This window comes from Tetrao urogallus (genome assembly GCF_951394365.1).
Source record: "Tetrao urogallus genome assembly, chromosome: 2".
Lineage (NCBI taxonomy): Eukaryota > Metazoa > Chordata > Aves > Galliformes > Phasianidae > Tetrao > Tetrao urogallus.
In genome coordinates this window covers 37,019,123-37,033,097 of record NC_136814.1, presented here as the reverse complement: position 1 = coordinate 37,033,097, position 13,975 = coordinate 37,019,123, and the positions used below count along the sequence as shown (strand labels likewise).

Genomic DNA, 13,975 nt, shown 5'->3' with positions numbered 1-13,975 from the left:
TCTCTGAGATGGAGTTTCAAATCTACTTTGAGATTGCTTTAAAATATGGAGGTGAGGGGGTTTCCACAAGCTTGTGTTAGTCTGGGTTGTCAAAACTTTGTACTCTTCAAACTGGAGTGTCTTGGAATAATAGCTTCAAATGGAAGGTCAGTGCTAGGTTAGGCTCTGAGTCTTCATTCTCCTTCAGCTGCACTGGAGGTATGTAGAACATTTCATAGCAGCTTTCTGCTACTGTCTATTTACAGACAACAGTTATTGGTCTTCTCTTGAAGCCCTCTGTGATCCTAAATGAAGCACCTTTCCCCAAGCCATTGGCTTTGCTACTCTTTCATCTTCATCTGTGCTCAGAAGAAATGTCCTTGTCATACCTTTCTGCAAATGAATCCTTTGATGCAGGTGAGCTGATGTATCCTTGAAGCAGCTATCCTACAGCTATTACGTATGGTGTGCAATGTATTTTCTGCTTCTCTGCCCTCATGCTAGTTAAATGTGGAATACGGAAAACTTTGCTGTTATTACTTGCTGTGACACATGCGCATTGTGTGGGGCACAGGGCAGTGCTCAGAACGGGGAAGGAGGGAGAAGATAGTGAAGGCTTTGGAGGGCAGGAGGTGTGAGAAGCAGCTGAGGGCTCCCGGGTGTGCTTATAGCAGAGGAGCTGAGGGGAGGCCCGATGGCGGCTGCAGCTCCTCGCAGGGAGCGGAGGGGCAGCGCTGAGCTCTGCTCTGTGTGACAGCGGCAGGGCCCGAGGGAACGGCATGGAGCTGCGGCAGGGGAGGGGCTGTGGGGTTGGGGACAGGTGCTGCACCACAGGGCGGTGGGCACAGCCCCGAGTGCTGGAGTTCAGGGAACATTTGGGCGTCGCTGTCGGACGTGGGATTTTGGTGTTGCTGCGTGGTGCCGGCCGCAGCGGCGCGGTGACGTCACGGGCGGACGTTGGCAGCGGCCGGAGGACGGCTCGCAGCTGCGGCGGTGACGCGTCGGGGCGGGGCGATGTGTGCGCGGGGCGGGCTGGGCCCCGCGGTGTCGGGAGGCGGCTGGGCGCTGGGGTGAGTGTCGGGCGGTCTTGAGCGGGGGGAAAGGGGCGATAAGCCCGCGTCTGTCCGTGTGTGGGGGCTGTGGGGAGAGCGGCCGAGGTTTAAGGCTTCCACTAGTGATGAAGCCGGTCCCGGTTGCTCCGTGGCTCTGATGTCGATAGCTTGTTGTCCTGCCGGGTTTTTAGCTGCTTGGGGATAGTGGCCCTGGTTGAAGTATCTTGCTTTTGTTTTTCTTTGCTTTTTACTTTTCTTTTTTTTCCTTTTCCTCAGGAACCCCGTTTGCCCCAGTATAAAATCCTGCTGTAGTTACTGCCCCGAGCCTGGCTTGTCCTCCTGAAAGACGTTTTGTGTGTGCCATAAGGTGCCGGTGCCATAGCCGTTGGCCTTTCTGACTCCTTGTTTCTCACTGAACGGGCTTTAACTGCTTTGCAGTCCGTGAGATAACAGCCCAGCATGCACATCTGCATCAATTCTAGACACGTAGGCAGTAACCTTGTCTTAGAGTTGCAGGCTCAGAATTTGCTGTCGCATTTCCAGGCAGCAGTTCTGTGATGGAAGATGACACAGGACCTGGCAGTTCTGTGCCCATCTCCTGTTTAGCTACATGGAGCCTGACTTGTGGCTTCCCCTCCTTGCTGTCACCTTTCCCATAAAACTGCCAAACCAATCAGTTGGCCATATTGCCACCTAGCGTGCCAGGATTGATGTCTTTAAGAGTTCAGCTGTATGGCACTAAACTGTGGCTGTGGTTCTGTTCTTTGCTCTTGTTAGGGAGACCTATTTGCGTGCCAAGGAAAGCACAGCGAGCAGGCTGTTGTGCAGCAGGCTTTAGATCTGGGAGTTGTTTCTTTGATTTGCTGTTGGGCTTGACAGTGTTATACTCAGAACTACTTCTTGTGCTGCCTCAAGTACCTTACTTTAAAAGCAAAAATAGTGGGATTTTCCTGCTTTATCACGTTCCTGTTGTGAATTTGTAGTGATATTCTCTGAGAAGATTAAAGGGGCAAAACAGGTGCACAGGGTAGGCCAGACATACAACTCTGATGTTCCCTAAAATGTGTTTTAGACGCTGGTCCTGAGTAGGAGAGATAGTGCCCTTCTGGCCCAAATTTCCTCCAAGATAAGCCAGATGTTGCAATGGGTCATGCCACTGATGAGTCATTGCAGAAGGTCACAGACTATTTATTTAGTGCCTAGCAGTTTCACACAATAAAACTTTTTCCTTTCTCTTTTTCCTTGCCTGCCACCCTTCACCACACAGTTTGCTTGTTAACTTAAGGTGTTTCTCCAGAATGTGCATGGAAGAACAACCATGGTTTTGAGGTTGGCTTGTGAGCTTTGATCGCTTTCTTAGAAGATATGCTAAAAAAATGATAATGTAGCTGGATATTCTTACAAGCTATTTTTTCTTTTCTTATTAGTTCTTTATATTTAATGCATGTTTTGCAGAGTTCTGTAGTTATTTGTGGAGTTTAGGAACTGTGTGTGTTGGGAGAAGAAACGCCTTTTACTTCCTGCTGTGTCTGTGGCCAGTATCCCTTAGCTTCATGTAAGATAAAGCTGAAAAAAACAAGTTCATCCCCTAGCACTTATTGCCAGGTTACTCAAGGGTGACAGCACCAAAAGTGAATTAAAAATAGCTGTTTATTTTGGAAAAACACATTTGTACTGTGGATCTTTTCCTAGGCTGCAAGTAGGGGTCAGCTGCAAATGGAGAGTAGTTAAGGCCTATCTGAGGGTTATCCGTGTTGCCCTGTGCCCTGATTTTTATACAGGATTCTGTCTCAGTATACATAATCTCAGGAAGCAACTGATAAAACTGTGTACCTGTGTGCATTGTCCCTTGCTAGGATGGCATGTTACTTCTTTAACGAAGCCTTTAGTTTTGATGTTTCAAAACTTGACCAAACTTATTGCAAAGATATTTAAAAATATACTTCGGAGAATTTAACTTCATGTAGTGCCATTTTTGTTTTTCTGATTAAAACTTTTGGCTTTTCAAAGGGATCCACGCTTTGGTGCAGCCAGATCAGTGAACCTCTGAATACGCTCTGAGAGAGGTCACACAGGACTGACAGACTTGAACTGGAGGAGGGAAGATGATGTCCTTGGATGGACCGCAGAAGAAAATCAGTAACCCGGTAACTCTTATGTCAACAACTCCTCCCCCGGAAGTGGAACTCTGCTCTTTAATTGTCAGTGGCTAGCAGAGCATTCCTATGGTTGGGAGTGTTACTGAGAGCTCTTGGTGTTGCTCGGGTGTTCGAGGAAGGTCCTGATAGGTTCTGGTATTTCTTTAGTTGTGCTCTGCAGCAATGGCCTTGCAATGGCGTGAGCAATGGGCTGGAGCTGTACTTTTCATTTTCTCTTTAAAAACAATTCTTTTAAGCCTTCAGGGAATAGATATTTGTCATAGTTCTAGCACAGAATGTTAAGAAACACTGGGTCTATATAGAATCTCTGTGAAATGTCTGGTGTCACACACCTGTACAGGACTTCCTTATCTCTTATAGTTTTGCACTGATACAGTTCATTGCCCTCACATGCAACTGACTGTTCAATTCCACTGCTTGTTCATTGCTTGTGAAGTGGATAGAAGTGGGTATGGGGAAATGGCTTTGGTTTTCTTCACAAGAATCCATCTGGGAGAAGAAGTAAGGCTGTGTGGAGATGGAACTAGAGCTGCAAGGACTGAATTGCAAAAATGAGGGATGAAGATAGGGGTTTTGGAGCCTGATTTTGATGGAGAAGGAGAGGAGATGTGAAGAGGAAGATTAGTAAATGTACAGGTGGAGTTCCCTATGTAAGGAGAAGAGGAAGAGTTCAGCAAAACTGGATGGCTGTAAGGGAAATGATCAGTATGGTGGGTGACAAGACCAAGCTGGAGAACATAAAGAGGTAAAACTGGGGCTTAGGTATCAAGAGCCTAGCAAGAGAATAAGAATTATTATTTGGGATTGGAAAATAGAAACAGAGGTGTGAAAGGGTGTTCCAATAAACTCAGAACAGCCTCCAGACAAAGTCTGCAAATTGATCTTTTGGGGCCTTTTAAAGTGAGTGTTGGCTAGGTGGCTTTATGGGGAACTTCTGGAGGCTTGTAAGAGAGTTGGGATGAAGAAAAATCAAGTAGTGTAACAAGCATTATATTCTCAATGGTGATTTAAAATTAGCACACTTCTTGAGAAGTGAGGAAATGACAGGCATGCTCTGTAATGATGGAACCTCGTTAAGTCTGTAGTATTATGCCCAGGAAATGCTCTATTAGCACCATGCAAATTCCAAGACAAAAGATGGCTAACCTTTTCTATTAAATGTATCCTTCTGGATGTAAGAGAGTTTTCTTGCTGCAATGTCTCCTCCAAGTATAAATAATTTTGACCCACTGGAGTACTCAAATTCCAGCATCCCTGGGCTGTGTCTGCATGTTTCTTATTGGTTCATCTTTTGGAGACTGAACCAGTAACTTACACCCTGTTGTGATTCTCAAAGCTACTGTCCCTCTCAGGAGCAGTGTGTTTAAACTGCATTACGCACAGAAAATACACAAAATGTATTTATTTATTTGGATAAAATTGAGCATCTTTCTGGGGTGTGTTAAAAAGAGTGCGTCCAGCAGGTGGAGGGAGGTGATCCTCCCCCTGTACTCTGCCTTGGTAAGGCCTCATCTGGAGTACTGTGTCCAGTTCTGGGCTCCCCAGTACAAGAAAGACAGGGACCTCTTGGAAAGAGGGCCACAAAGATGGTGAAGGGCCTGGAGCATCTCCCCTATGAAGAAAGGCTAAGTGAACTGGGTCTATTTAGCCTTGAGAAAAGATGACTGTGAGGGGATCTAATCTGGGTTGATAAATATCTGAGGTGTGGGGGCCATAGTGGTGAGGCCAGTCTCTTTTCAGTGGTGAGTGGAGACAGGACAAGGGGAAACGGTCATAAGCTGCAGCATAGGAAGTTCCGCACGAATGCGCGCAAGAACTTCTTTATGGTGAGGGTGACGGAGCACTGGAACAGGCTGCCCAGGGGGGTTGTGGAGTCTCCTTCTCTGGAGATGTTCAAGTCTCACCTGGACGCCTGCCTGTGCGACCTGGTGTAGGGAACCTGCTTTGGCAGGGGAGTTGGTTTCAATCTCTAGAGGTCCCTTCCAACCCCTACAGTTCTGTGATTCTTTGTACAACTTGTAGATTAAGGAACTAAGCTACTACACTGCTGCAAGAGAACAAATGAATTCCATGTCTGTTTGTTCTTTCACTTGTAACATCTAATTCTATGTTTTCCTCTTCCTCTACTGGAGCCAGCTAAGCCAGTAAAATCCACCAGACTTTTTAACAATTTGGTCAGTTGAAAGCTTATAATACTTGTGAAGCAAGTCTGTGATATCTCTAATGTAGAAGATGACTGCAAAGAGAGGTTTTGTGCAACATGTGGGTAGCAGAGAAGGGAAAGAGAGAGACAAAAGGTGGAAATGAGCAACAGTTTGGATTTCAGAGATTTTTTGCTGTCATTCCCACTCTGTTCTTTGCCAGAGTCGTTTTCTTTCCAATCTCTGTTTTTCAAGAAAGAACAAGCAAAAAGGTAGCAGCTGTAGTCTAGTGTTTTGTTTTGTTTTTAAAAAAACAAACTTGTGTGAGATAACTCCTTCAAGCAGCAAAGGACAATAGTTAGTCTTTGACAATGACCTAATTTGAAGAGGAATTTTCTTTATCAAAAGTGAGGCAGTAAAATATTGCTGTTATTCTTTTGAGAGCTAGGTGTGAGGCTGTAAATGTTTAGCTTTAATCTTATCTGGGAAGGCTGTTCTTCAGTGATGAAAGTCTTGGTTTTTCCATCTGTTCGTGGCAGATATTTAATGCTTTACTAGTGTTTCATTTAAATGGAATACTAGTTGTCTTCCTTTTAATGTGCTAGAGCACCACTTAAATTTAAAATTAAAATTTTTTTAAATATTTAAATTTTAAAATATTGTTTAAAAAACTATGTATTTTGCCTCCATGACAAACTGTTATTTCTGTCTTTTTTCCCTCCCTCTAGGTCATTCCCTATGTTGGGACAATTCATGGTGGCCTTGTTCCTGGAGAGCTGATTGTGATACATGGGAGTGTTCCTGATGATGCAGACAGGTAGTAACTACAGTATCACTTTGTGAATTATCATCAGGCGAACAAACCTGTAATGAATAAAATGTTTCTAGATGTTCTATGTGGGATGGCAGACGATGACTTCATCTTTAGTTGAAGTGGTAGTGTCACAGAGAATACAAGCTTAAGCCATTTATGAAAGTTTTGTGATGAAAATTGCAGGATAAAGTGACTTTTGTTTTCCATTGATCCTCTCTTCTCTGGTTTTGCTTTGTCTGCTTTGACATTATTTCTGTCATGTCATTCCACGTGACACGTGTATACTTCTCTGAAGAGGTTATCAGTTGAACTCATACATGATTTCTTGACACACTGAGTTAAGCATGGTTTGTCTTATTTTTATGTTTAGGTTCCAGGTGGATTTGCAGTGTGGCAGTAGCATAAAGCCTCGAGCTGACGTGGCCTTTCATTTTAACCCCCGCTTCAAATGGTCTGGCTGTGTTGTTTGCAACACCCTGGAGAGAGAAAAATGGGGCTGGGAGGAAATCACTTATGAGATGCCTTTTCAAAAAGGGAAACCGTTTGAGATTGTCGTCATGATTTTGAAGGATAAATTCCAGGTGAGTTTGGGTTGATTTTTGTTCCAGTTGTCAGATCAGTAAAAGAGAGGCATATGGTTGGAAGCGTTGGTTTCTTTGTTACCTAGTGTGGTCTAATTATAGGAAAGTTCAGGAGTTTTTCTTTGAAGAGATGCTAAGTAAACCACACCTCATTTTGCCCAGTTCCCTTCAAAGATGCATGAGTAGGCAAGTAACTTTCTGCTGTGTCTAATGATTTTTCCACTTTTCTGTTCTCGTCTGTAAAAGGCAGATCATACAATAAACCTGTTTTGTGAGTAGCATAGGACAGTCCTCTTGATGGAAATATGTGGTGCATTTTCTTGCTTTGGTAGACTGCTAGCAGAGCAATTAGGTTATGGTGACCACATATTATGACCACAGTCATAAGTGATCAAGCAATGAAAGCTAAAGGTATGAAATGCAAATAAATCAAATATCCCTCACAGTAATGGAAAGAGAGACTGAATTGTGGATGAGCTGAACTTAGTTGGTTTGAAATTTCCAGGATGCTCTCTGCTTATGTACCATAGCACTGAAAATAGAGATATGTGAGTATAATTTGATTCACAGACTGTTTAATGTGACTTTTCCTATTCTTTTTCCTTGTCTCCTTAGGTGTCTGTAAACAAGAAGCACTTGCTGCTCTACAATCACAGAATTAGACTTGAAAGGATAGATACTCTTGGAATATATGGCAAAGTGCAGATCAGAAGTATAGAGTTTGTTTCTAACGTAAGTTTTATAAACAGCTGACTTTTAAGATTCTGTTTCTGTCTCTCTTTAGAGTAGGATTTATGGTGAAAAGATAATAAAAAAGCAGCTACTTAGTATATCTTCTGTAATAAGGAAGGTCCCTGCCTCTCAACTGCTATCTCTATTGGAGAAAGTAAACCAACAGAGAAGAAGCGCAGAAAGAGCGAGTGATCCTTTGATCTGGAAGGATGAGAGAGCAGAAAGGGGAGGTTGTAAATACCAGGGAGGTAAAGAAGACAAATGCCTTCCCTTCCTTCTAGCTGCTCATTGAGGCAGCCTATATTTCTATATAATATGCTTGGTCTGTTCTGCCCTGCCTTCACTGCATTAGGGCAAAGCTTGAGTTTCCTGCTGCCAAACACCAGGTCTATTTCAGGTCACCAGACTAATAACCTCCTCTAAAGGAAAGTGAAGATTTGGGCCTGGCCAAAGCAGAGCCTGAGCTTTAAGGATAAGTCTATTCACTGACCATTTGTGAAGCATATGTACAGACTTTTTTATAAGCCCTGCCACTTGGCCTCGGGTATGTTGCTAGAGAAATGATGCATCAAAGCTGTCTCTGAGGCCCAGTCTTGGAGGGCCAGTTCTAAGAAGAGCCTGGGGACAAGCAGGTGCAGTACGTTCATTTCTGTCCTAAGCACAAAACAAAGAGTTTCTTTAGTCTGTGGTACTGATTCTATGTCCTTTGAGGAAGAGAGGAGGGAACAAAGATGATTATTTCCTTTCTGTCTTTGCTTCTAGTGTGTGCTTTTCTGAGGAGGAAGAGTAAGTGCTTATCCTGAAATAAACTGTATGCAATATGCTGTGGATAGGCTGGAATTCTTATCTGTGTGTGCCTATATTGTTTATACGGTACACAGTGGAAAGGGACAGAGTGGAAGTGGACAGGAGTTCCAAATACACTCCCACCTTTCCACTCCCCATACCATCTGTCTATCTGCCCTGCTGTTACTCCTACACCAGCCAGGGAAGCTGAGTAGGTATCCTCAGATACTAATGGGTTAGGAGTTCTCTGACTGTTAAATAAGGATTCAAACTGTAAAGAGGTAGTCTTTTGTTGTGGTTCAACCCAGCAAGCAGCTAAACATCACACAGTCCACTTGTCCCTCAATGGGGTGGAAGAGAGAATTGGAAAAAACAAACAACAAAAAAAAACCCAGCAAAACAAAAAACTAATTAGAACTCTGGTTGACATAAAACCTGTTCAGTAAGACAGAACAGGAAGAGGAAAAAAATATAATAGTGATGCTATGTATTTTATACAAAAGAAGATGCAGAAGCAATTGCTCACCAGTCACCCACCAATGCCCTCAGCTGTACCCTAATCAGCTGTTGCCTGCCCAGTCAACTTCTTGGTCATTTTGCAAGCTTTTGTTGGTTGGTTGGTTTTGCTTTTTTTTTTTTTTTTCTTTTTTTTGTGATATTATATAGTATGGGATGTCTCTTTGGCCAGCTTAGGTCACCTGTCTAAGTTCTGTCCCCTCTCAGCACCTTGTGCACTTCCAGCCCCTCACAGGTAGTAGGAGAAGCTGGGAAACTGAAATGTCCTTGGCTCTGTGCAGTGCTGCTCAGAAAAAACTAGAAACACTGTGTTATCAACATTGTTTTTCTCCTGAAGCCAAGATATAGCATCATACTAAGAAAGAAAAATCAGCTTTGCCCAGCTGAATCCAGAGCATCTTTGAATGTCTTGATTTGGCATCAGCAATTGATTTTTTTTTTATAAGACTTTTCCTTTGGCAGTCTTTTTGTTCCATAACCCCTAATTTCTACATTAACAATTCAACCTTCAAAGCAACACAGAGCCATTATGTTTCTAAAACACCTTTATGTTCTATGGTGTTAGCAATGACATGTAAATATCTCTCTTTCTGCAGTCTGTACAAGGCTCTCAGCCATCATCTGTAGGAGTAACAAAGATAAACACGGAAAATGTACGTATGTTTGTAAAAGAATGAATGAGTCTCCCTGTTGTCTGATGAGTTACTTAAGGTTTTCTGTTTTGTTTTGTAGGGGGAGATGCCGGATGGTTTGCAATTTGTAAGTATCTCATGTAGACTTAGGCATGTGAGGAGTAAAAATGAACAAAACCCTTGATTGTTCAAGGGAAAAAAAAAAAAAATAAATCACAGAGCAAGGGAATTAAGAATCACCTGGGAAATGCTCATCAGTGAGGCTTTAGAGCAATTCACTTTGTTAGTACTAGTAAATACGAAGCTATTTGGTAAACCACGCAGAAAACCCAAAGAACAACCATACCAAACGTGGTATTTGTAGCCCTAAGTAGAGGAATAAACTGTAGAGTGCCTTAAACTTTAAAGAAAGGATCAAGTCATACCAAAACCTTTGTTCAAATAAACATGCTTAGTTTCTTCGCATTAGTGATTACTGCAGAACAACTTGTGTTTAAAAATATTTTGCAGTCCTACTAAGTCAGATGAACTTACGTTAATATGTGCATCTCAGGACTTCTCTTGTTACATATCCCTCCTAGTGACTGATCTGTGCTTACCCTGGATATGCCTCAGGTGGCTGGATGGTAAGCATTGCAGCTTAGGGTTGGTTTTAGCTAGCACCCAGCTGGCAAGGAGCATAGGCAGAGTGAGTGCTCATCTTTTTGCAAAAAATTGTACAGGAGGATAGCATGCAGGCTAGAGTAAAAACCACCTTCAAAATGAAAAGGGATTGGAAGTCAGCAATAGATAGAATTAAGGAGAAAGTGGATTTGCAGGCAGTGCTTTAGTTGCTTTGTTGGTTAACAGTGCCTTCCTTAGTATTCTTAAACCAAATTCTAGGCGATGTTGTTATTTGCAAGTGGTGGACTTGAAAGAAGAAAAGCACCAAGTACTTATTTTATTTTTGCCATTCATTCCTTTTCCCTCTTATAGCACAGTGGAAAAGTTGGAAGGGGGGAAGTAAGCATTGTTTTGTTTGTCTTTGCGTAACTTCATCACTGTAGTGTTAATATCCTGGAATGTATCAATGGGAGTAGCTTTAGCTGTGAGCACAGATGTGAAACTGTAGGCTGGACTTTTTCCTCCTGAGTAAAACTCAGCATGTATGTTTAAAAAAAAAAAAAAAAAAAGTTAGTCATATTTTCACTGGTGCTCTATTTCCAGGGAGTTCCTTATGTTGGGAAACTTGTTTCTGCGCTTCATCCAGGATGCACAGTTGCTATTAAAGGAGAAGTGAATAAAAACCCCAAGAGGTAAATCTTAGTGATTTTTCTGTTGCTAACTGACCTGCTCTTGAGAAGGAATAAGCTCTTCTATTGCCTTGGTATATCCTTACTGACTTGCCATTTTGCATCTGAAATCATTTGAAACTACAATGCAGTTTTCTCAGGAACCTGCAGGATGCTGCTTTAGAAAAGACTTAACAGCTCCACTGAGGAAAAGTGTAGGTAAAATCTGATTGTCTTTCCTGCTCAACATGCATCATTTATGAGGTTGTGTGTCTGTTCTAATTTTCCATTGTACAAGGCATGTGAGCACACATGCAGTACAAAGACAGCTTTTATTCTTCAGAGATCTGAGAGTGGGGAGAGTGTCAAAATTGGACAAAAAATGAATGACTGAAATGAGTTGCTAATGTGCTTAAATGCTGCACGTTATAAGATTTCTCTGAATACTTTTTGTTGACCTTGGGGATGAGAGATGGAAGGTGCCTAGCTGACAACAATTCATTGTAAAAGCTGATAGGGAAGTATGAGTTATCATTTTGATAGGAAATGAGAAACAACAGATTGCAAAGATGTTACTTTCCCGTGTAATTCAAAGAAAGAAAAGGGAGCGCAATGTGGTCGAAATAAAGTTGAGGAAATGTCAGTTTGCCTTTTTTCAGTGTGCCTTTCACTTTAAAGGTGGTTTGGGCTCTGTAGAAACATGCCTAAAAATGAAGCACTAAGTGCAAATGACAAGGAACATGCTTTTTTGCTTTGTGTATGCATCCCACTTCTGCTGCTTCAGAACATCTGTCACCTTTCCTGCGGCTGTATGGCCCTAACAGTTTACCTTATTACTGGGACACAAGATCTAGAGATCTCATCTGCAAGTCTGAATGGACTTGGAATTGAATAGGAGAATAGATACTGACATAGAAGCATTTGTTCTTCTTTTGGCTTGAAAAGCTTATTGGCACATTTTTAAATGCTGTCTTATATGTGTAAAGAAGCTGTTGGGAGTTAAAGTATTGTTGGGTTGTCTGCTCTTTGCATTCGTGCTTTGGATGTGTAGATTTTTACAGTATTTTTAAGCTATTTAATGCCTTTCACTCAAGTCACACAACTGTAAGCATTCCTTGTTCTCTGTGAAAGAGAAGACTTGATAGCTCCAAAGTGTGGCAGTTGCTGTATTTCATATCTATACTAAGTGGCTCAAGGCTTTCTAAAAGGAGGAAAATGACCTGACTGCTGGAGTTAATTTGGTGAGAGGAATATTCTTCAAATGCAGTGAGGTTAATGCAGCATGTTGAAGCATTTCTTTGACATATTGGTTGAGAGAGACATATTGGAGGAGAGATAGTGGAACAAGTGGCACAGTGTGTTTCTGCCTAGTGCTGTAGGGACAGCACTTGGCTCAGAATCTCTTCACTGAGAGATGAGCAGAAAGCTGTGAGCGATGAAGCAGATGGAGCAGAGTTATGGTCCTATATCTGTTTCTTTAGCAAAGGTTGTGCCAAAGACAACCTGGTTGGTTCTTACGTGGATTGCAGCCCTGGCTCCAGAGCAGACCTGAGTATTGCCTAAGGGCTTGGTAAATAGCATGGACTGCTTCATGTTTATTAACTCTTGGTCTAATAAACTTATTTTTAAAAATGTCTTCCAGCTTTACAATAAACCTGAAATCAAGTGACTCAAAAGACATTGCATTACATCTGAATCCCCGACTGAAGAATAAAATCTTTGTAAGAAATTCTTACCTTCATGACAGCTGGGGAGAAGAAGAAAAGGAAATCGCTAATTTCCCTTTCAGTCCAGGGATGTACTTTGAGGTAAGGTTAACTGAAATGCAGTGTCAGAGTTGTAATTTTGCTAAAAGAACAGTAGCACTGGTGTATAAATGCCATGCTAATGCAGATTGGAATGAAACTGCTATTCTTGCATTTCAAATGCCTTAATATTAGGATTTAATAGGATTGTGGGAAGCAAAGATTTGAGATTGTTTTAATGACAGCCATTTCCTTGTGTTTTCTTCTATATAATTGCAAGAATTCAGTGCATGCTCAGGACAAAGTCTTAATTTAATGTTATTCATGTTTCACTTTTTTTGTTTCTTTTGCATGAAACTAATATATCAGAATTTATATCAGAAGTAGGACTTGCCCAACTCCATGGTAGAGTGTCAGCTAGTTTTTCATGTCTTAACTGAACTGTTCTTTCTTTTCAGCTGATCATTTTCTGTGATGCCCACCAGTTCAAAGTTGCTGTCAATGGTGTTCACACCCTGGAGTACAAGCATCGTTTTAAACAACTTGAAAAGATCAACCTACTGGAAGTCATAGGAGATGTTCAGTTATTAGATGTGAGGAGCTGGTAGTTCATTTCAGTCAGTACTAAATGAATTAAACCCCATTCTTACAACAGTTCTTCTGTCAAATACAAACAAACCAACTCATGCTGAGCCTGCCTTTATCCAGGCTTCTGTGTCAGTCGGAGTTAGGCGAGTACCAGAACTGCTGTGAGATTAAATCCTCCACTAGTTTCCAGTATCCTGGCAAGATAAATGTCTGCTCAGATAAATCACCTGCATTACTGAACCTAGCAATATGAAATGGTGCATCGTACTGTGTCTTAACAATTGTGCTCAGTATGATTAACTATGACTAGTCATTCCTTAACAGTGTGCATTCAAAGTGAAGTAGAAATTAGACTGAAATAGAATATGAAGATATGCCTATCCTGAAAGGGTGATTATAAAATATATCCTGCTTGATTTATATTAGTGATTATAACTTTTTTGCCACGACTGGTTTTAAAAGAAGCTGACTCATCAGCTCTCATGGAAGGCAAGGAGGTATGTGATCAACTTCTTAGCCTGCTGCTGCAATAGTACCTTCTCTGACTCCTCAGTATGTCATCTCCTGCTTGTAAGTGGCTTAAATCAAATGCAGATCAGCATTTCTAGCTTATAGTTTTCCAAAGTGAAACAAATGAAAATAATTTAGCTGGTTCTAATGTATGGACTTTGGAATGCTTGTTTGATCAGAAATGGCTCCCAGCTGTGCTGAGATTGCTCAGGGACTAAAGTAGATGTGTCTGTTTTTCACTGTAAAATGTAACCTAGATACCCTGAGTTGAGACTCAGATTCTCATCAGTAGAACAGAGAACAAATCCTTTTGGAGTCTTGCATTAAAATGCTAGTTAAAAAAAGCAGTTCCTACTCAATCAGTTTTCCTTACAACTGTCAGTCTTAATTTTTATATATGCTTATTTTTAAAAATAAGTAAGTTGCTGCTGGCTGTCAGTGCTTGCCTGAGGGTTGTTTCTATTTATTT

At 41.7% G+C, this 13,975-nt stretch overlaps 1 protein-coding gene across 1 annotated transcript; it reads left to right on the top strand.

Moving 5' to 3' along the window:
* Nucleotides 1–3,136: 3,136 nt before the first annotated feature.
* Nucleotides 3,137–13,016, top strand: LGALS8 (galectin 8; the record flags this gene model as incomplete). The annotated part of the gene is made up of 9 exons (XM_079532514.1): nt 3,137–3,178; nt 6,060–6,148; nt 6,516–6,726; nt 7,342–7,458; nt 9,357–9,413; nt 9,493–9,519; nt 10,599–10,687; nt 12,306–12,471; nt 12,867–13,016. 9 exons carry the CDS (start codon nt 3,137–3,139, stop codon nt 13,014–13,016), a joined length of 948 nt encoding a protein of 315 aa, XP_079388640.1.
* Nucleotides 13,017–13,975: the final 959 nt, after the last annotated feature.